Source organism: Biomphalaria glabrata, chromosome 16, assembly GCF_947242115.1.
Source record: "Biomphalaria glabrata chromosome 16, xgBioGlab47.1, whole genome shotgun sequence".
Lineage (NCBI taxonomy): Eukaryota > Metazoa > Mollusca > Gastropoda > Planorbidae > Biomphalaria > Biomphalaria glabrata.
Window position 1 is genome coordinate 2,534,486 of NC_074726.1, and position 21,759 is coordinate 2,556,244.

Sequence of the window (21,759 nt, forward strand, 5' to 3'; positions counted from 1 at the left end):
TAGTTGGGGAAAAGTAAAGGCGGTTGGTCGTTGTGCTGGCTACATGACACCCTCGTTAACCGTAAGCCACAAAAACAGATGAACTTTACATCATCTGCTCTATAGACCACAAGGTCTGAAAGGGGAACTAGTTAGGCCAGGTTCACATCTAACTTTGCATTCACTTGCACCTATCCTTTGATCCATCTGCTGGACCATTGGGGCACCACACAAGATCTGTCAACCTTCTTTTTCCATTCTTATCTCTCATCTGTCCTTGATATAATTTCATTCGGATGTTTTTTCTGAAAATATTGAAGCCTGCCTGGTTGGACCACTTCGGGGGCCGATTTTAAGTTTGTGTTTCCACACAAACTGTCTTCGTAACCTTGTTTTTTTTTCCATAATGGTTAGTTTCTAACTACTGTAATAATGATATTTAATTGACAACATTTAAAATATTCATAACACTGGAATACCTACATAATAAAAAAAAAATTGCTATTACTTTTAATTAGAATATGATATCAACATTTACTGTACACTAATTATTTTAACCCTTTAAGTCCTAATTCTTTAAAAGCCATGACAAGAGCCATGACTGATTAGTGACATGCTAAATGTGAATTACGGGATCCCTGCCAGGTTCCGGGCCAAATTCGGAGCAATCGGTTAAATCGTCCTCAGGTAGGCCCTGGTTGTAACAGCACACGGAGTCAAGGACTGCATATTTTTGGACAGCATGAGGGCGTGTTACAGTAATCGTTCACACGTGTACCACTGGGAATCAAGATAAAGGTGTGTTTTCTTTTATCACTCAAATGTGTCAAGTCCTAAATAGCAACTAAAAATATACACGTTTTTAAAAAAAAATCTAGGCCAAGGGTTGTCTTTTTTATTCATTGAATTTCATCATTTATATTTAATCGTGAGTATTTGAAAAAAAAGTATTTGTTGACACAATTCACAAATATAGATTAAATTATATGTGCACGAGATTGTATGTTTGTTAGTACGTAGTAAATTAATCAGGGAGGCTTAATCCTTTGGTTTACATTTCACTAGGCTACAGTGTGTCGAACAAAGTATAGTATCTATTGTGTACATGAAATTTTAAATGGTTGTCAATATTTATCGTAGTTTATTTAGAAAAAAAAACAAACTTAAAAAAGAACGACAAAATGCTGAAATACTTTTATTTAATTTCACTATTATAATTTGCAATTTGTCTTCAATCCGAAGATTAAGGATAAGTGCAGTATTGTACATGGTCACACCACCCTAGTTGTGACCTTTATTTATTTTTTTTTTACCACATGTGATACAGACAAATCCTAAATGCTTGGGGGTCTTTTTAGGGTGTTTTTTACGTTGTCCGCGCCTTGTCTTTGGCAGATGTCATGTTTCCCACTACCTTCTTAAGAGCTCCCAAGCTGCCTCTTTCAGAGATCATCTGCTTTCCTCTATGCCAGTGAGGACAAAATGGCGTTTATCAATTTAGCGATTCCTGGGGGGGGGGGGTACCAAAGTTACGCCGTCAACCATTTAGATCGAACAAAAAACCAACATCACTTTTGTCATGCGTAATAAGTGTCCGTCCCAGAGCATCTACACTGACCACACCAGCCTCTAGCAGAACATTGCAATCTTTGAGGTAGTCATTAGAATAAAAAAAAATTAACAACTAAAAAAAAAAAGAAAAGCATTATTTAGAATATCCTACTTTTCATCTGCTGGATAGTCCGGCAACTTCAACATTTTGCCAGAAAGTTGCTATGAACCTTTTTTTTTTGTTTGGATGCATGAATTTGTTGTGCAACTCATTGATAATTTGCATTGTCAATGCTGGACTTAACAGTAGGATAGAATAAAACTAGTGCCACCACCGACAGGTCTACCTTAAGATTATGTTCGCACTTCGGATAGTCGTCACTTGATTCTAAGTTCAAACCTCTTGTCATCCCCCGACATGATAATTTTCATTACTGAATCAACGTAAAAGAAATGTAAAAGTGAAATAAAAAACTGTTTCCGTAACAAAATTTTGTTTTTTTAATTTCTTTTTGAACAGATGCGACCAGTAAAGGAATTAGCAGATGTTGTTATTAAGCTTGAGGTTCTAGAAGATATAGTGGAGCAGATTCAAGGTATCATTGTGAATATACAAAGTGTAGGTATAGATACTATTAAATATTCAATTACATATTTGATATCGCATGTCACACATAGTTTTATGTGACATTTTTGAATACCTCTACTTGTGACCTAGATCAACCAGTATTGCTTTAATAATATATTTCATTCCCGAATTTTCTCGTTAAGAATTTTACTGTTAGTCATTCGTTCACCAAAAAGTTTCTGACTAAGGAAACTTCTACCCAAATACTAGTTTAATATATACTATTACTATATATACTAGTTAAATCTAAACTAGTCCAATATATACTACCCCAATACATGTGTATCTACGTTGAAAATCTCATCAAGCTATTCTATGTGTAATTGATACTGTAAGTTTTCTTAGGCTGTCTCATATATTTATTTTTTAAAGTAAATTTTCCCTTTCAAACCACATGTTTATAAAGCAGATAATGTTAAGTTCATGTTTCTTTGAACAACCGTCTTTTTCCTTCCCCTACTAAGGTCAAGGTACCCTTTTGCGTTGAATGGACTGAGGGGGCGAAATTCAAAATTCCAGCCTTCACCATGATTCCAACCCAGTTCCCCAGGTTCGGAAGCCAAGCACTTATCCACTCAGCCACCGAACCCCTTATCTTATAAGTAACAGATGTTCATTTAAAAAAATGAGGATAATTAAATCCTACCCATATCCATCCGTTAATCTGGACTGTATGCTAATTAAAGATGTCAATTCTGTCAAGCCATTTTTTTTTTCTGGGCCGATTCAGGCAATTTGTTCTAGTGCTCTAGGAAATTCGCGCTAAAATGTGGAATGTGAAAAATGCGTATACCTTAGTGTTTGTGTTTGTTATTAAGTTTTTCTTTGTACTTTTTTTTTAGTTATGATTCATAGTTTTATTAACTCTTTCTCTCCGTTTTTATTTAACACGTTCTGATAGAATCATTGTTGGTATCGTCAGTTGGGAGAGAAAGAGTTAATATAAAACCAGCTGCTCCCTCATTAGGCATTAAAAGTAGTACCCGATGATTTGTTTCAGGATCGTTAGTTTAGTATTAGGTAAAACAAATGCAGCGAAGAGAAATATTTGAAATCAAACAGTTGAGATTCACTTTTCAAATATTTTTTTTTGTATTGTAAATGCTTTTCTTCTTTTTTTTTTCTCTAATTTCGTTAAAACAATGTACTTGGCTGAGGTGCGGTGGTTGAGCGGTAAAGCGCTTGGCTCCCAAACCGAGTTCAAATCCTTGTAAAGTTTGGGATTTTTTTATTCCGGGATCTAGGCGCTTCTTAGTCCACCAGCTCTAATGGGGGACCTGACATTAGCTGGTCGTTGTGCTGGCCACATGACACACTTATTAAACTGTAGGCCACAGAAACAGATGACCTTTATATCGTCTGCCCTATTGACCACAAGGTCTGAAAGGGGAACTTTACTTTTTACTTTACTATTCACTTGGCTAGAGAAAATGTGCGGAGAAAATCGCATATTAAAGTTTAACTTATTTATCCACATATAGTTATTTAGAAGACTACGAACTTTTATTTAATCAGTGTAGTATCCCAAAACTAAAATAAAATCAACTTTTTATAAATATTTTACACAAGGTGATAAAGAAATGCTCAACATGGGTTGATGAAACAGACAACTCAACATATGAAGACATCAAACAAATGTTGGTCACCAAAACTTGTTATTTTATTCAGACACTCTTTCAAATGGCGTGTAAGTTTATTGAAGATTTAAGTTTTTTGTTGTTTTTAATTTCATTTAAACTTAAGAGAAGTTAGAGTCTGAACTTATCTTAACTATACATATTTTCAACTTGCTGGGACTCACATTTGAGTCAGATAAAGACCACAGTGAAAAGTTTATTGGAAAATTGATAACACTTAGCATGCACATGAACAGTAGAAATATGAAGCTGTACAGGGCGCAATGTGCTAACTCTGTGGTGCAAAGAGGAGAGGACTACTTACAGAAGGACTACAGCTTCAAAAAGTTTCTGGAAGTAGAGCACTAATACAATATTTCTAACTCCAGGTCTAATCACCTAAATAGTTTTCTTCCCCTAACAAAGTTATTAACTAAAGGATGTAGGTTACTATACATTAAATTAAAAGGTGTACTCGTGAGACCTAATGATCTACTGATAATACTTAATCAGAATGAAAGTCATAAGTCTCAACCATTGAATTTGGCAAAAATATGAACAAGTTTGGTTGGATAAACTCTTTAAAATACAACATATTATTAAACACAATCTTTACACAAAACATGTTCAAAAAAAAGAAACATGTATTGAATTTGTTATTATTGTTACATTTTCGAGCGAAAACAAAGTAAATATTAAAATGTGTAGTCTGTTAAATATTTCTTTTAACAAATATAAAGGTTATGTATTTGAATATTTTTCTACAGTGGAAAGAAACAGCAAACTATCTGAGTCAGTAATTACTGAGGAGCAAATGAAAAATGTATCTGAAATTCAAACCATGGAAGATGCTGGCTTGGGCATTAAAGGTTGTATTCAAATATTTTTTTTTAGTGATCTAATATCTCTAACACCTCTTTTTGTATACATTAACATAGTAACGTCCCCCCTTCAGACCTCGTGGTCTATAGGTCAGATTATGTAAAGATCATAGGTTAACGTGGGTGTCATGCCAGCACAATGACTAAACGCGTTTACTTTTCCACCAACTAATGTTTAGAGCTGGGTGGACTCAAAGGCGCCCAGAGAAATAAAAAAAAAACAGTCTTCATCAGAATTCGAACCTGGGACACCCGTTTTGGTAGCCAAGCGCTTTAACGCTCAGCCACTGCGCCTCCATATGCACATATATATTACTAATAAAGATCATATAAGTTCTTTGTTAATCTATTTTAGTCAATTCTTATTAAACTGTGTATGTAATCTGTGATTCAACAAGATTACAAAGACAGTTTGTGTGGAAACACAAACTCAAAATCGGCCCCGAATTGGTACACCCAGGCAGGTAAAAAGGCGGGTATTAATATTTTCAGAAACAACATCAGAATTAAATTCTATCAAAGACAAATGACAGAGAAGAATGGAGAAAGAAATCTGACAGATCTTGTGTGGTTCCCTTAGCGGTGCAGCATACCAAAGGATAGGTGAAAGTGAATGTGAAGTTAAATGCGAACCTGGCCTAACTGTCTTATAATGAATATCTAATTGATCTAATTGTTTTGTAAAGGGTCAATCTCTTAATCAAATCCTCAAAATAAGAAAAAACATTTCGGTAAAAAATATAAGTGCTCCGTATTTGTCATGCAGCATTGCAATTAACGCGATAATATGAAAACCTACTTATTAATTGTTGTTTTAAATTATGTCCAACTTATATGCATGCTAAATAGCCTAGATTTTTTTCTCTTAAAAAAAAGTAAACATTATTTTTGGGTAAATGTAGTAGTTAGGTGGACAGAACTTACAAAACGTAGCAATACAATTGGAAAAAAAAAATTAACAAAAAATGTAAAACCATTTGCATAAATGTGTTGAATATATGGTATAGTGTCATCTCCCCTACTAAAGAGCCTCCCGTGTTTGTTACTATTAATAGTGAATAGTTGTAAAAGTGGTGTATTTTTATGAAAAAACTGCTGCATAAGTGATTTTAAAAATTACATTTTTCGCTTTTATAAAAGAAAAAAGTAGCCCTTGCGTCAGAATTTTCAATGGACTAAAATATTATGATGTCGGATTTTCACTATCCTTTTTAGTTTACGAGATCTAAACGGGATGGACGGACAGACAAAAGGACAGACATTTCGCACAAAACTAATTTCGTCTTTTCCCCTTTCAGAGGCCGCTAAAAACGGCTGTAACGTTGGCACATCGAGCTAAAGTTGCGAGTATAGGAGCTCGATACCCGACTTGAGTGAATTTTTATTTTATTTTATGTTATGGAGGTATTGTCTTATTTTTAAACGTATTTTTAATGCTTTTTTTTTGTTCACTCTTACTTACAGAAACTTTTGATTACCAAAAATTAGAAGAGAAACTAACAGATATGTCTACAAGTGTAGAGTCATACAAAGATATGGTTGAGATCTTGCAAGAAAAGAACAAAGTTCTTGAAAAAAACTTCAAAAGAATATCAAAACAAAACAAAGCGAATGGAAACATCTGTGCTGAACATTATCAAGAGATAATGGAAGAATTGTCAGTAGCTAGTAGGTTCATGTCAAACTTAAAGGACGAGAAAATAAATCTAAGCACAGCATTGACAGAACAGAATAAAAAGGTAAGCTGTTGTTAAAGAATACTGAACATAAAGTTCTACATTAATCCAATGAAAGATTAACAAATGAAAAAACAATGTTTCATTTATATTTTCATTGTTTTTAATTGTTGTTTTTTAGATGGAGAATGTTTCTGAGAAAGTCAACAAATCAATAGAAATAGTCTCTGAGTTTGGTAAATACGTTCTTAGGCCTCATGTCAATAAGATAATAAAATGTAAGGGTGGGGTACGGCTAAAGTATTATGGGAGAAATTGCAAGGTGAAAAAAAATATCATAGAGCCTTAAAAATATTTCGAATAACAACTGAAAACAGAATAGCCATATAGTGTACATAAGACTAGATCCTATTTGTTGTGGTGGAGAGTTGAAGGGGGGGGGGGGTGAGTAATACTAAAATTTACGGGCTGGTCCAATTCAACGTAATAGATACTAGAATTGGCTGTCCAAAGAACTGTATTGGGGGGGGGGGGGCTTTTAACTTTGTGGGCATGGTAAAATAAACAATATATATCCTGGGAAAAAATCAACGGGCAAAGCCGGTAGGTAATGCTAGTAATTTATATTTATTCTTTCCAGTATACAACATTTAATGCTTATAATAACTCTGTCTATATTTTTCAGCCATGAATCTACATCTTCTAGATGAGTTTGAAGAACAAAACCTAAAACTTATCGACGACTGTGGTAATATTTTTCTTCTTCTGTTATATTAACAATGATGTTAGACAAAAGTAGAATATAAACGTTCACTTCAAAAGTTTAATTTAACTTTAGTTTCATTCCGAAAACTGCATTCATTTAGGTTTTTCAGTTCACACAACTTTAAGCAATGGTTTTCATTGTTAGGGGATAGTAGAACAAGTCGCTAACACACGAAGACATCCTTTTCCTGTCCTAGTGTTTCTGAGCATCTTACGAATCAGAAAAAAAATGTCATACCTTTAGATATAGTTTACTGTAAGTAAAAGCGGTTTGAATGTCATGGAATACAAACATTTTATAATTTTGAGAAATGAGACTTAATGACGAAATGATAGAAATTACAAAGACATTTTATTCGTATGTAAACAAACATTCTGGACAAATAGCCTACCAAATCAATTATAACAGAGAGGGCAGTTTGTCCGCGTGGTATTGGACTGTGATTAAAATCATGATGATCCTGCCACTAACACAGGGGCGTAACTAGGGATTTGGGGGCCCGGGGGGATTGACCTCTTTGGGGGCCCCTTGCATTTTGACATTCGACATATGACATGAGATAATGTACGCAAAAATATATAAGCCCCTAATCAAATTGGTTCAGTATATTAGTAAACTTAACAAAAAGTAATCATCAAGACTCTTTTAATGAAAAATACCGTTGTTTATTAGTTAAATAATGCACAAGTGACAAATCTAAATTGATATCGCTTCACGTCGTGCATTCTGTGCAGCAAAGACATCTATAACATCAGCTACATCGATACTTTCTAGTATTTGTGACTTCACTGACATTAAAACCATGATAAGCCTTTCTTGCGTCATTGTGCTCCTAAGATACTTTTTGATGAGCTTGAGCTTTGAGAATGATCTCTCACATGACGTAATGGAAGTGGCCTGAGTTAGCGGTATTCGGAGGAGGTTGGAAAGTCTGAGCACACCTAATTCCCATATGAAGCCTGTTTCCTCAATATGTCTATTGGTGATTGTATTACTGTTTGTTGATGAAAAGTGCTCGTGCATCAATGCCATCATTGAAAAAGCGATTCCCCATTTATTTCATCATACAAACAGGAAAAGTAGCACAGTCTGTCACAAGCGTGTCTTCTAACAGGTGTCTTGGTTCAAGAAGAAACCCAAAGGGTTTCTTTCCAGCCTTTGGAATGTGCCCTTCATCTCCATATGATTCTGTCCAGCAATTCTGTCGCAACACGTTTAAATTGCAGTTCTATTGACAGTCCTACATTAGAACTCAACTTCCCATCAAGTTTTTTCTTTCATATGGTTGTTTTGATTACAGGGAATCCATAGTATTCAGTACCTTCTTTTGCTTTTTCGATGGATTGGGTTTTTGTCAGTTTCTCATTATTTTGCAGAAAGCATGAAAGGGTACTAATTTCTTTAGCAGCTTCCCGTATATGCAGTACAGACTTTTGTAGTTACTTCCGAACTATATTAATTGGGCACAGGAGCTTTGACCAGAATTCAAGATAGGCAAAAAATTCGTAATTTTCCACTGCATGAAGAAGATTCTGTGCTAATATTATATGGCGTTACGTCATTGTTGGTTGTTTATGTTTTGTGCGAAAGAAAAAGGATTCAGAGTATACAAAAGTGGGAAAGATCCATATCTCGTTATGCTCGAGTATAGAAATACTCCGATAAGTGGACTGCCGTAATCACCATCACAACTGCTGACGAGTAGAAGACTCAGGGAATCATTCCAACTGATCACAAACTATTCAAACCATTGGTAGCTGAAAATGCAGAGACATTACTCAACGAACGACAGATGAAAAGCTAAGTGAAATACGATGCAAAAGCAAGACTACCTAAAGATTATTCTGTCGGAGAGTTCGTCTAGGTCAAACATGGCAGTTGTCATAAAAAAAATTCAGCACCTAGATCTTACATCATAAAGACAAACAAGGGAATTACATACAGAAGAAATCAACGCTTTTTAAATAAGAGTTTCGATGAAGACATCTCTGGGTACTATGATACCGATGAAGACAATGAACTGCAAACTGTTGCTACAAACGAAACAGACAGTTGTAGACCAACATCTAGAGAACTTGTTCAGTCAAGACAACCAGAAGTGGACGAATTGTTAAAGTTCCTAGTAGACAGTGCCGGTCGCAGTGGGCGCCGCGCTTTCATAGGCCCCGCGCTAATTCCAAGTGTACATTATTAAATTAAACAATTATTAACGTATATAAAATAACAGGGTTTTCGCGACCTCCTGATTTTTCAGGGCCTCCAGGAAATCTCATGAAAAGGCAAAATATACGATAAAGTCCTGAACTTTTTTTGAATTTATTCAAATCTCCTGAAGAATAGACGAAATTGACGTTTTGGGGTGCCAATAAATAAAAAGTGGCATTGCGAGCTTTCATTTGATAAAAATTTATTGCAAAGACGAAAGTAGGCCTATTTTCTAATTCAAAAAATTATAATTTTGACATTATGCTTATCCCTACCCAGACTAGGCCCCGCGCGATCCGTTTCGCATAGGGCCCCGCAAATGCTAGGGCCGGCCCTGCTAGTAGATATCACTATTAAGAACTTTAAAAGGAAGGGTGTGATAATAAATTCAATAGGAATGATGTATTAATATTATATGATATTACGTCATTATTTTTTGTCTATGTTTTGTGCGAAAGCAAAAGGATTAGATGTAAATAAAAAGAGAAAGTTTCCATTGGATTGAGGAAAGATGAATAAAGGGGTAATAACTCGAGTGTGAAGTTTAATTCTGAAATTATAGACGCCAAACCCGAATAATGGACAATTTTAGCATTGTTAAGAATAACTTTTAGTTATACTCGATTCTGTAGATTTTGCTTCAAGGTTAATTAGTGTAGCCATATAATACTCGCCATTTAGATCTATTTTTAGTAAAGGTAACAAGATACCTGGAATTCGCTGTATATCATGCAGTTTTATTCGTGGCAACAAAGTTTAAAACTGAGAATACATATCCGTTCCAAAAACTGATCTCTGCGGCAAAAATATTTTTAAAATATCTAGGTTTAGTCTTTGTGATAAATTTAATCCATAAATGTTGATTAAAAAAAGACACCCGTTGACACTATTTGTCAATCAAATATAATAATTTATGTATTTACAAATAAATTTCGGACACCCATTTGGGGGCCCCCCCTAGGTGGGGGCCCGGGGGGATTTTAAAATTCTCCCCCCCCCATCCCCCCCCTTAGTTACGCCACTGCACTAACATCTAAAACTCGCGACCAATTTCAGATGATGACAAAATGTAAATATCAGTTAACTAGTTATCTTATCTTATCTTATATAATACAGACGTTACTTCAAAAAAGAAGATGATTACGTCCTACGCGTCATGCATTTAGTCATGCATATTAACCAATGACTTAAATTCTGCCAAGTCACTGGTTTTCCTGGCTAGCTCAGGCAACCCATTCCATGCTCTAATAGCACTAGGGAAGAAGGAGTATTTGTACAAATTTGTCCTAGCATATGGGACGAGGAATGTGCCTTTATCTTTGTGTCTTTCAGAGTATTTTATTAAATTTTGTTTTTGTATTTGAAGATTATGGTTCAGTGTTTTATGTATGATTGCTACTTTACTTTTGAGTTACGTTTCCATTTCTTATTAATGGTACAACAGGAAAGTTACTAATCACTTTTAAGTACTAGCTATTATTAGTATGCTCTAACATGAAAAGTTACATTTGTTTCTAGTCAATAGATCAATAACTAGAATGGTTTTTTCTTTATCTTACCGAAAGAGGTTAAATAAATTAAATAAAGCTAAAGTGACTTTACTCTATACATTTTAGTAACAAATAGTTTTGCAAGGTTTAAAAATCCAATAATCAGAGCAATCCAGTTTATTAGATGTTTGAAACTTTTGTAAGTGTTTACAACAATATTTGAAAGCTATGTTGAAACGAATATGCTAGTTAAAGCTATAATTTTTTTTATGTACGAAAGAATCCTTCATATCTAGGAGAACAGTTAATGAAACAAGCTGGGCTGGGTGTGTAATTGCTAAATTATTAAGTTTGAACAAAAATAATGATTTATGCATTTTCATTTAGTACAAAATTTGTTTTTTAAATGTATTTTTTTTAATACTTGTTACGAATAAGAGGTTAAACACTTTCTGTTCCGTAATGTTTTGTATAGCTAAACTTCAAGTCACTTTAGAAGTAAAGGAGGCTGAAAACAGAAAACTGACGGAGGAAATAGGTCAGTACACTGTGGCAGGACTTAAATTATTTAAGTAATAATTATTAAATTGTCAAGGTATTAACATGTAATTTGAATTTTCAATATGCGTGTTTGTTATAATTTATTTATAATTTCTTATTACTTAATAAATATATCAGTCCCAAGGTTCAGCCTAACAGACACACCCAGTTGTACATAAATTAATAAACGATGTGTATGATGATTTATAATTAAACTATAAATTTAATCCAATGAGATTTATACAATGAAATGTCATATGACTAATGGGAATGATAAATGAATACAATTACATATAAGATAATATATTTCAATTAACTAATTAAATATCATTTCAAAGGCAAAGTCACCTTATAATATGATGTCTAATAGTATTGATCTCAACAATATTTCAAGACAAAGATTCTGTAAGAGGATCTGTTCACTTCAAGAAAAACATGATCATGGTAACACAAGTATTTACTATGCAAGACGAATGTTCACCAACGATGAAGATAACCAAAGTTCAGATTAGCACCAAAGCTTGCAACATCACAATGTAAGACCAAGACTGAACACTGAAAATCTGAAATCTGAAACAGAAAATCGGAAACTTGAAACCCTATAGAAAGACAAATAACAGATTCTTCTAATCTAACTACAAAGTGCTAAATACGACCGAATCCATATTAAAATAACTTTACAATGTGAAATAAAACTCACCCTAAACAGGGGTCCAATAGTCCTTCAAGAATAGAACCAAGGCAAACGCTAAGGCTGTCAACTAACGAAAAGCACGTGGATAGTTCAGGAACTCGAAAGATACAGCTTGGCTCTATAGCGCAAGATGGCGGGAATGTACCAAACGACCAAGAAGAAGAAAAAATGACGTCATATGAAAAAATTACGACGAAACGACAAGGGAAAAAAATACTGCACAAAAAAAAAAAAAACAATAAATGACGTCAATGCCAAATGAAGAAAGCGGCGCTATTAGATTGTGTACACTTTTTATCACAAAGCTAACTAGCTACGACACACTGTTTCCTAACCGTTATCCTTAACGGAACACTTCACACAGTCTGAGTATTTAACGGAACACTTCACACAGTCTGAGTATTTAACGGAACACTTCACACAGTCTGAGTATTTATCGGAACACTTGGCACAGTCTGAGTATTTAGTGGAAAACTTCACACAGTCTGAGTATTTATCGGAACACTTCACGCAGTCTGAGTATTTAGTGAAACACTTCACACATTCTGAGTATTTAGCGGAGCACTTCACACACTCTGGGTATTTAGCGGAGCACTTCACACATTCTGAGTATTTAGTGGAACACTTCACACAGTCTTAGTATTTAGTGGAACACTTCACACATTCTGAGTATTTAGTGGAACACTTCACACATTCTGAGTATTCAGTGGAACACTTCACACAGTCTGAGTATTTGGGCGGAACACTTCACACATTCTGAGTATTTAGCGGAACACTTCACACATTCTGAGTATTTAGCGGAACACTTCACACATTCTGAGTATTTAGCGGAACACTTCACACATTCTGAGTATTTAGCGGAACACTTCACACATTCTGAGTATTTAGCGGAACACTTCACACATTCTGAGTATTTAGTGGAGCACTTCACACATTCTGAGTATTTAGCGGAACACTTCACACATTCTGGGTATTTAACGGAACACTTCACACATTCTGAGTATTTAGCGGAACACTTCACACATTCTGAGTATTTAGCGGAGCACTTCACACATTCTGAGTATTTAGCGGAACACTTCACACATTCTGAGTATTTAACGGAACACTTCACACATTCTGAGTATTTAACGGAACACGTCACACATTCTGAGTATTTAGCGGAACACTTCACACATTCTGGGTATTTAACGGAACACTTCACACATTCTGAGTATTTAGCGGAGCACTTATTTTTTTAGAGAGGTTTATTCACGAGGTGGCCTACTAGTTAATTATTCGAGTATTTCGTGGAACATCTAGTCATACCTCGCGGAACACTAGGGTTAATACATTTAGCCAACTTATCTATAGTACTTTTGCAAATATAGTTTTTAACAAATACATCATTATATAAATATTATCTTGATCTCTTTCTTTTAGGCTTATTACCAAAAGAATTTCTAGAAAAATTCAAAAGGTAAGTATTTTAATGAAGTCTGGCCTTGTGGTATGCGATCTGGACTGTCGTTTGATGGCCTCTATGGTCCAGGGTTTCAGCGTCCTGTAGGAGATTTGGGTCATGATTTTGTTAATATGCAGTTCTTACTTACTCGTAAATGTAAGAAGCAACATTAAACAACAAAGCTGATTTACAAAACACACACGGGCTTTATTCAACCAACTAACCACACTTCCTAATCCGCCAAGGGAAATACCTATCACACAACATAACATCACACATCAACAGATTTAATAATATTCAAATTTTTAAAATACCAAAATTATTTTTTAATGATTGATACATAAATTCTGATTTTGAAGATTTCATCCATAGACATGAATAAATATAGACTGGCCGATTAAAGAGTTTTATGTCTATGGTTTCATCACAATGTGTACATTTTTTGTTTGCTGCGGTCAGAAGTAGAACGACATGGTCGAGAGGCCAAGTGCGCTTGAACTTGGCTTGGCTTGGCTACCTAGAAGGGGGCTCGAGGTTCGACACCCGACTCGGGCAGAGTTGTGTTTACTGAGCGCCTAAAGGCAGCACGGAAAACCAACTCCTAGATACCCCCTCCCCCCCCCCCCACCGATCCACAAATGAGATTGGACCAAAAGCGCTCTGAGAATGCTATAAGCATGAAAGTAGCGCTATATAAAAGCTATAATAATAATCTTACCCAATTTTCTCCTTTTTGCTAGGATGATATTGCCGAGGCGTATCTAGGTGTTTTTTTACATTAACTATGAAATATTACGCAAAATGCAATGGCTCGCCAAAGAGGTCAAGCCCCACCGGACCCCAAGTGATGGCGAATTCTTAGCTACGCCACTGTGATATTGATATTATTATTGGAAAGCATTGTTGGTTATCTATCTAAATTTTGTATAACAAGCAAAAATGACATCTGTCTAATTTTCTACTTGTTCTTTAGTTGTTTGTAGCTCCAACAGCTAGTACAACAAAAGCGATGAAGGTATAGGCCTATGTTATTTTGAATGTAGACCTTTAAAAAAGCTTAAAGAAACTTCATTATAAAACAAAAACTCAATGTAACGTTAAATAACAATATGCACATATTTAACTTGAAAATAGATTTAGATCTATATAAAATACAATTAAAATAGTATTTAAACAAAATATAATTCCCTACAAATACACGTCTTCTAAATAGATTTAGATCTATATAATATACAATTAAAATAGTATTTAAACAAAATATAATTCCCTACAAATACATGTCTTCACTATATGTCTTTTGATAATCTTTCAAACTTTCACCCCAGTAATTTTTATTACTTTATTTACGTCAGACCAACAGGTACCAGCTCTGCTAAGCATAAACACAGCTATGCTAAGCTTCTCCGGCGACTTGTCGCTTTAAAACTTTCGCAATTTAGACTTTGTTTAATAATAATAATGGTCCTGCCCTCGGTTACAAATATTAAGGATGAGTGCAGAGTTTTCAAATGGCTAAGCAAACCCAGTTTTGACATACATATTTTGGCACATCTGTTGCAGACAAAACTGCTATTGTTAAAAGTGGTCTGTTTAAGTTTTCTTTTGGTCTCTGTGACTGTCTTCAACCAGGCCTTCAAGTTTGATATTTCGTTAAATATATAAATTTATCCCCGAAAAATAAAAAAATTGTAATTAACAAATTAAAATTGCTCCAAATACTCAATTACAACACTTTATATTGACTTAATATCTACTAAAGTTTCTATCAGTAAAAAAAAAAAATACAAAATAATAGAGTAATGAAAAGAATGGAAAACACAAACTATACTAAAAAGTTGCATTCTGGCGATACACTTAGTTTTCAAATCGAAGGTCTCAAATTCGAGTGTGTGGGAATGTTAGAATAATAGCTATAAAGTCACGAGTCCACCCAGCTTGGTTGAATGTGAAGTTTATCAGTCGTTATATTTGCCTCGTGTAAGTTTTATGAAAATAAAGAAGTTACTCTCGTCTGTCAAAAGGACACTGAAATTAAGACATACACTCAAAAACTGCTTTATTGATCTTTCTTGGAAAAGTGTTGTGATTATACGTCGATTTTCTCATAAAAACAACACAAGATTCTCAAAAAATAGAACAGACACAACAGATAAAAGCTCATTGAGTGACTACACTCAGACATCATCATCCATTTCACGCTCCATAGTAAACGAGTAGCGCTGATAAGGTCTGACCGAATGAGGAACGAACGAGTATCGTTTGATTCAAGTCTTGATAGACATATTATTGAATATCATTTTCTTCTTCTTGACAATACTATTTGAATTATAACAGATTTTCATTTTAAACTTACTTGACTTTCTTTTTATTCTCGCAAGGTCCTTGAAAGATGCCTACGCGTCAGGTATCAACTTGATATTAGTTGGACCAACTGGACATGGCAAAAGTGCAGTGGGAAACTCCATACTTCAAAAGCAGTGTTTTCAAACCACTTTGTACACGGAGCATGTAACTAAAACAATGCAACGTGCTGTAGGAAAGTACAAAGACCTATCTTTGAGAGTTTTTGATTGGCCAGGTTTTTGTTTGGAAAATAATCAACAGAATAGAGATGCCTCTCTGATTTCTTGCCAATACAATCTACTAGTAAGATATTCCGAAAATGTTTGTGTGATCCTCGTTGTTGTTAAATTTGGTTACGATATAACCCAGGAAGTTATTAATTTCTTTGATAGTATTAAGTCAACAGTCAACCAGAACATTTTTAAAGATTATGGGATATTAATTATGACAAGAGGGGATGTATTGAAACAAAACACAGAGGAAGCCATGTCATTTCAAGATTGGCTGCAACGTCAAGAAGGCTGTTTGAAAGAATTTTTGACCGAATTTAACGGGAGAGCACTCTTGTTTGACAACATTTCAAAGGACGCAGACGTACAAAAGAAACAACTAGATGATCTAAAGAGTATGATTGATAAGATGATACTTTTTAAGACTTTTGTGTCTAATCCATGAACTTTAAAAATGTTATAGGAAATTAGATTATAAATTATTAATTTATTTAAAATCCATGTATTTTCGAAGATACATAGTTTTGCCTTGTACAGTGTAATGCTTGTAAATGACTTTTTAATTGTTATTTTAGTGTACTGGTTAAGCTTATAAAGAATTTGCATATAGAAATTGTACACTTTAGTTACAGACAGAAGAAATAGTGACATAACCGCATATACTTTTTTAACTATAAAATAAACGTCCCTAGTTTTAGAAAACATTCGGATGCCTATTTGTGATTTAAATGTTATGGTGTTGTCGGATGTACAGTTGTGTAGACTTTTGTATTTTGTCATAGGAAAGTTACCTTTTTTATAGTTCCATGAAACTCACAATATGAAAAGGGGAAAATCGTCGGCTTCACATATTCCTCTATGTTTTGTGTTGTTAACACTATCAATGTTTACTTTATGTCTTTTAAAGTAGCGTAACATCGGCAAGTTTTTAGGGGATTCTGTACAAGCACAATAGAGAAACACGATGCTGAATACAATATTATTAAGTTAAATATACTCAAGCTCAATTGAAAAGACTTATTATTTTATCGACGAACAAAATTCGCGTAAACTTTAATCCCTTCTACAAATCAAAGGAATAATACAATAAACTATCAAATAAATTTAATGTGAAATGAGGTTTAATGATCAAAGAAATAATTGATGAACGGCTTAATGGCGATCATAGACAACTGACCAATGACTAATGATCCCCCCTCCCCGATATTTAGCCTTGTTTTACTTTTATAATCTGCCTAAAGACTTTTCTAAACAGTTACATAAATCTTAACCCTTACTTCGAAAATTGTATCTTTCTAAATCAGGTTACTTGTTTGCATACATATATTTTCAAGAAAAAATCTTTGACCCACATCCCGATCCGGTCTCTACACACTGGGACCTCAGCCACACTCCCCGCAAAAGTAAAGCTTAGTTTCTTTGCATTTATCTTAAAGCGTGTCTTATCATTTACAATCATAGTCTACATCAGCGAATCAGTCTGCGGTGTTTCACCAGGTTATTACAAGAGAGGATGCAAGCCTTTTAGGCCCTACACCAAAATAAAGTTTGCTGATAAGAATAAATGCTAATTAATATTTAATTAAGTCTTCTTAAACAATTGATCCATTATGTTTATTTGGGTTAACAGGCCTATATTTTCCATAACAGGACAAATATATTAAAAATTTCTTAGTTAAGTACCGAGACTATTCGTCACAGATCAAGTTTTTCATGTCTAGCGGTCACATTACCATCCCAAAGACCCGTCCGTATGTCTCTGTAAAGCTTTTAATCCATAATAATCTCAGGACCAACACAGCGTGAGCACGCTCTTCTGCCTCAACGTGGCGCTCGTGTGGAAACGATCATTAGAGGAGGTGGTTAGGCTAAAGGAATAGCAAAGCAAAACTATTGTGGGGGGTGACCACGGGTAGGCGAGAGTCTACCCATTGCACAGAGCGGAGTTAAAAGAGAGCCCTCACGGTCCTGTCGATAATCTATGCGCCATTCCTCAAGGGCCCGTTTACACTAATGGCGAGCCCTCCACGGTTAGCTTGGTACAACATAGGAAAATGGCGGAGGTCCCCAGTGCACTCGGCCTTCGGCCATGTCTGGCCCATGCGCCCGGGGTGCCTGATGCATCGGAAATAGCAATGCTTCACATAGGCATTGACTTGGGTCTTTTCCAGACAGAACGGTGGCTCACGCAGATTTTTTTTACTGTTTGACGCTCAAACAGGTTTTTTTTTTAACTTAGAGCTCGAAGGGCCTTCGGCTCAGCTCTTAGACGATCTAACGGACCAGCACAGTCGAGATCACCATAAAAAAAAATCAACGAATACATAAAGGGTCAGAGTAAATGTGTAGTTTCACGCGCTTGTTTCATGTCTTTTCTTTTTATAACGTCTATCGGGTTTGATACCAAATGCCAGTACTTTGTGCAGAGTTTTTTTCTCTATCAGGTACACATAAAATTATATCATAATAATGTCAGTTTAATTAAAAAGAGAAATGAATAATGTAAAAGATATATATTGAAAAAGGTACCTCCGGCCCAATTTACTAATTCTAGTTTTAAACCAAAGAAACGAAACGCATAAGTACAACAAAGCCCATTCAATGTTGTATTACAACCCACAAAGCTAGAGTGTTTAAATGTATTATTATATTACACTTACTGGCCTGTGACTGTCTCTTACACTGTTACAGCTGGCAGGCCTATCTGCGTAGTGCGAAAATAATGTTTATCATAAATTATTTGAAATCAGGTTTAAAAATAAATGTAAAGATCATCATCGATACGACCAGAATTAAAATCTATTTTTAAATAACCATATTTTTACAGAGTGCTGTTCTCTGTTCTTAAGATAGTCAACACTGTCCAGACCGGCCACCAGCTGAACATGTTTATTTGCAAGACAATCTTACCAGTGTTTTTTCAGTTACTGAGCACAAGCACCTTTAAAGGAAGATACTTTCTCCAGAGCGCAACTGGTCAAATTGGCATACAAGAGTGTTATGAATACTTCCGCTGTGTAGAATTGGATTTACCTTATTTCAATGCCTACTAACTTTTTTTTCTAACAGTTATTGTGAATCATTGCTTTAAGAAAATATATCATACTATTATTTCTCGAGTATCTTGTCCAGCAATTTAAGAATAATAAAGATAGAATTTCAATATAAATAGTTCACGTCTTATAATTCATGATTTTAGAAAGTATAAAATACCATTTCTTACCTGATTTAAACTGTCAATATTTTCTGATCTCTTTGTCTTTAGTGGTTTGATTAAAGGCTCTACTTGACAGAGGATGTTTATGTGCTTCACAAGCTAGCTGTTTGATATTTAACATTTCCGAAACTTTGTCTTTTATATCATAGACTATCTCTTCTTCTAATCCTATTGTCCTCAAATCTTCTTCTTCAGTGCTCATTATTTTTTAATGTCCCAGTTTGTCAGGATTAATATTTGTTGATAGTTTGGTTTGATTAGTCAGCTTCTCTTGTAAATAATCTTTCTAAAAAATATTTTCCTAAAATTTGTGAAAGTCCGTCGTTTATATCTAAGACTTTCTGCTCTACATCTTGTAGTCTGTCATCATACTTTGTTTATTTTTACACTCACCGATGCTTGTGAGAATTGATGTAAACGTCTTCTTATTTTCTCTGTCTACACCACTAGATAATGTTTTCAATATATCATCAAAGCCCTTATCAATTTTAACTTTATGCCCCATGAATACATTAAAAGCTTCCGGTGATTTTCTTGTATTACGTCCGATTGATGCAGGCCAGATTTCTATGTTCCATTTCCACAATAGACAATTTTCTTGAATAAGATTTCTTATGACAGACGATTGTACGCTAATTTCAGAAACTTCCAATCGTGAACTAATGTTCATAGGTGAGTTACCCAAATACTCATATTCCGCGGTGTTTTTGTGTGAAAAAAAAATAAAAACAAAATGAAATGTTGTATATTGATTTTATTTTGTGTGTTGAGGATAAAGGTAAAAAAAAAAGAAAGATAAGAGCATTGTTGGATGAGAAAGCCTTACGGTGCCATTGCGATAACTATTAGAAGAGTCCGACACAAAAAAACACAGAGCTTATGAAATACTTAAATATTGAATTACTGAACTGTGGTTCTGGTTGTATGTAAAATTATTTTTATGGGTGCTGACCGGGACGTTATGTGAAACTAGAATTCACAGGCCAGAAGTACGAGTGTGTGTGTGGGGGGTAGGGGTCGATATAAAGCGGGCTGTTGTAATTCAAAGCAGCAAACTATAAATCACATGACACAAATAGGTTATAGAATAGTGAACATGGGGGGGCAGCGGGTTTCCGGGCAAAATATTCTGTGCACGTTCGATGGGCAGGAGACGATATTTTTAAAAAAGACTTATACCGAGAAGCATCAGAGAGCTTTAGAAATAGTTCGATAAAGGCTGAAAAGTCAAAAAATACTCAGAAATTGTAGACTATGTAGGACTATTTCCTAAGGGGTAGCCTAGATGAGAATAAAGTGATTCTAGTAAACAAATTCATGAGTAAAAAGTATAAGATCAGGAGGGGTTATAAAACTGGACGTGACGGTAAGATGTATCAGACTTTCAAATTCAAGTTTTTAATGGGGGTGGGGGAGAGAGAGAAAATTAAGAAGAAAAAAGGGGCGAGTAAAATGGATATCGAATTGACGGAACAAAATCTATTTATGTTTGTATTCATCGGGCGACTTTTCCAAATTACACGTACGACGTATTAGAATATACTGACCAAAATGGGTATTGCTAAAATGCATAAAGTTTTATTGTAAAAGAAAAATAAGGAAAAGGACGAATACATTCAAAGTATTGTGTAAGCAGAACGATTTGCAGGATGTAGAAGGTAAAAAAAAAAAAGGCCCAGGCCCAGGCCAAGAAATATCATACAGCCTTATCGAATATTTCGAAATAAGTCAAAACCAGAAGAAAAGTAAGATATTATTGAGAGAGTTTAGAGGGGAGATGCAAAGTGATAGCCTACTCGAGTTTATGCGCCGGTGCAAGTTATAAATAAGTAAAGAAATAAATAATAAAAAAAAGAAAAATAAAGACAATATCAACGGGCGTAGCCGGTGGGTAATGATAGTTATACACATAAACCTAAAAATGTCAATAATTAGCTGTAGCATTATTGCTATTATTATTATTATTTGTAGTAGTAGTGATAATGTCATTGTCATAATGTCATAAACTAATACTAATACTAATTAAAGGAAACTATAATTGATTAATATTGACTTTTACTTGAGCGATCCCATTAGAACCGGAAACTGGTCACGTCTCCACATGTGACTATTTTACTTTATAGTCAACCAAACAAATTAGTTTGAAGTCTTTTCATATGTATGTGTTTTAAAAGTAATCTAATCTTGATGACTTTTTCTCTTGAAGCTTTCCTGATAAGTTTCGTTAAGATAAATGTCAAATCCGTGAATACCATCCCTATATATAAACGAAATCTTTCGGTCATTCTTTTTTAAACTCTTGAACACTTGAAATAAAAGAAGTTGAAGTTTGCTTGCATATATCAATATTTTCTATTTACTCTAAGAGATGATAGTTTTTTTCTTTCAACCAACCAATTCATGGACATAAAAAAAAAACTTGTGAAATTCAATGAACTCTTTCAATTCAAAGTTTACTTACAATAGTTTCAATTTAAATCGTTTTGTCTACAGTAGTGTGAG

The 21,759-nt window shown here is 34.5% G+C and overlaps 1 protein-coding gene across 2 annotated transcripts; it reads left to right on the top strand.

The window, feature by feature from the left end:
• Positions 1-642: 642 nt before the first annotated feature.
• On the top strand, positions 643-17,048 carry LOC106058609 (uncharacterized). Of its 2 annotated transcripts, none has more exons than XM_056013611.1 (10): positions 643-777; positions 2,051-2,149; positions 3,728-3,845; positions 4,542-4,643; positions 6,120-6,394; positions 6,513-6,567; positions 7,017-7,079; positions 11,268-11,330; positions 13,446-13,482; positions 15,846-17,048. In XM_056013611.1, exons 2-10 carry the CDS (start codon positions 2,051-2,053, stop codon positions 16,483-16,485), a joined length of 1,452 nt encoding a protein of 483 aa, XP_055869586.1. In that variant the 5' UTR covers positions 643-777; the 3' UTR covers positions 16,486-17,048. The 2 variants fall into 2 exon arrangements, with proteins under 2 accessions (XP_055869586.1, XP_013071521.2); XM_013216067.2 differs by lacking the exon at positions 643-777 and adding an exon at positions 784-907.
• Positions 17,049-21,759: the final 4,711 nt, after the last annotated feature.

Coding starts and splice junctions, on each gene's coding strand:
- LOC106058609 (XM_056013611.1), top strand. CDS start 2,051: ATGCGACCAGTAAAGGAATTAGCAGATGTTGTTATTAAGCTTGAGGTT. Junction 2,150..3,727: donor TCATTGTGAATATACAAAGT/GTAGGTATAGAT, acceptor ATTTTACACAAG/GTGATAAAGAAATGCTCAAC. Junction 7,080..11,267: donor AAAACTTATCGACGACTGTG/GTAATATTTTTC, acceptor TGTTTTGTATAG/CTAAACTTCAAGTCACTTTA.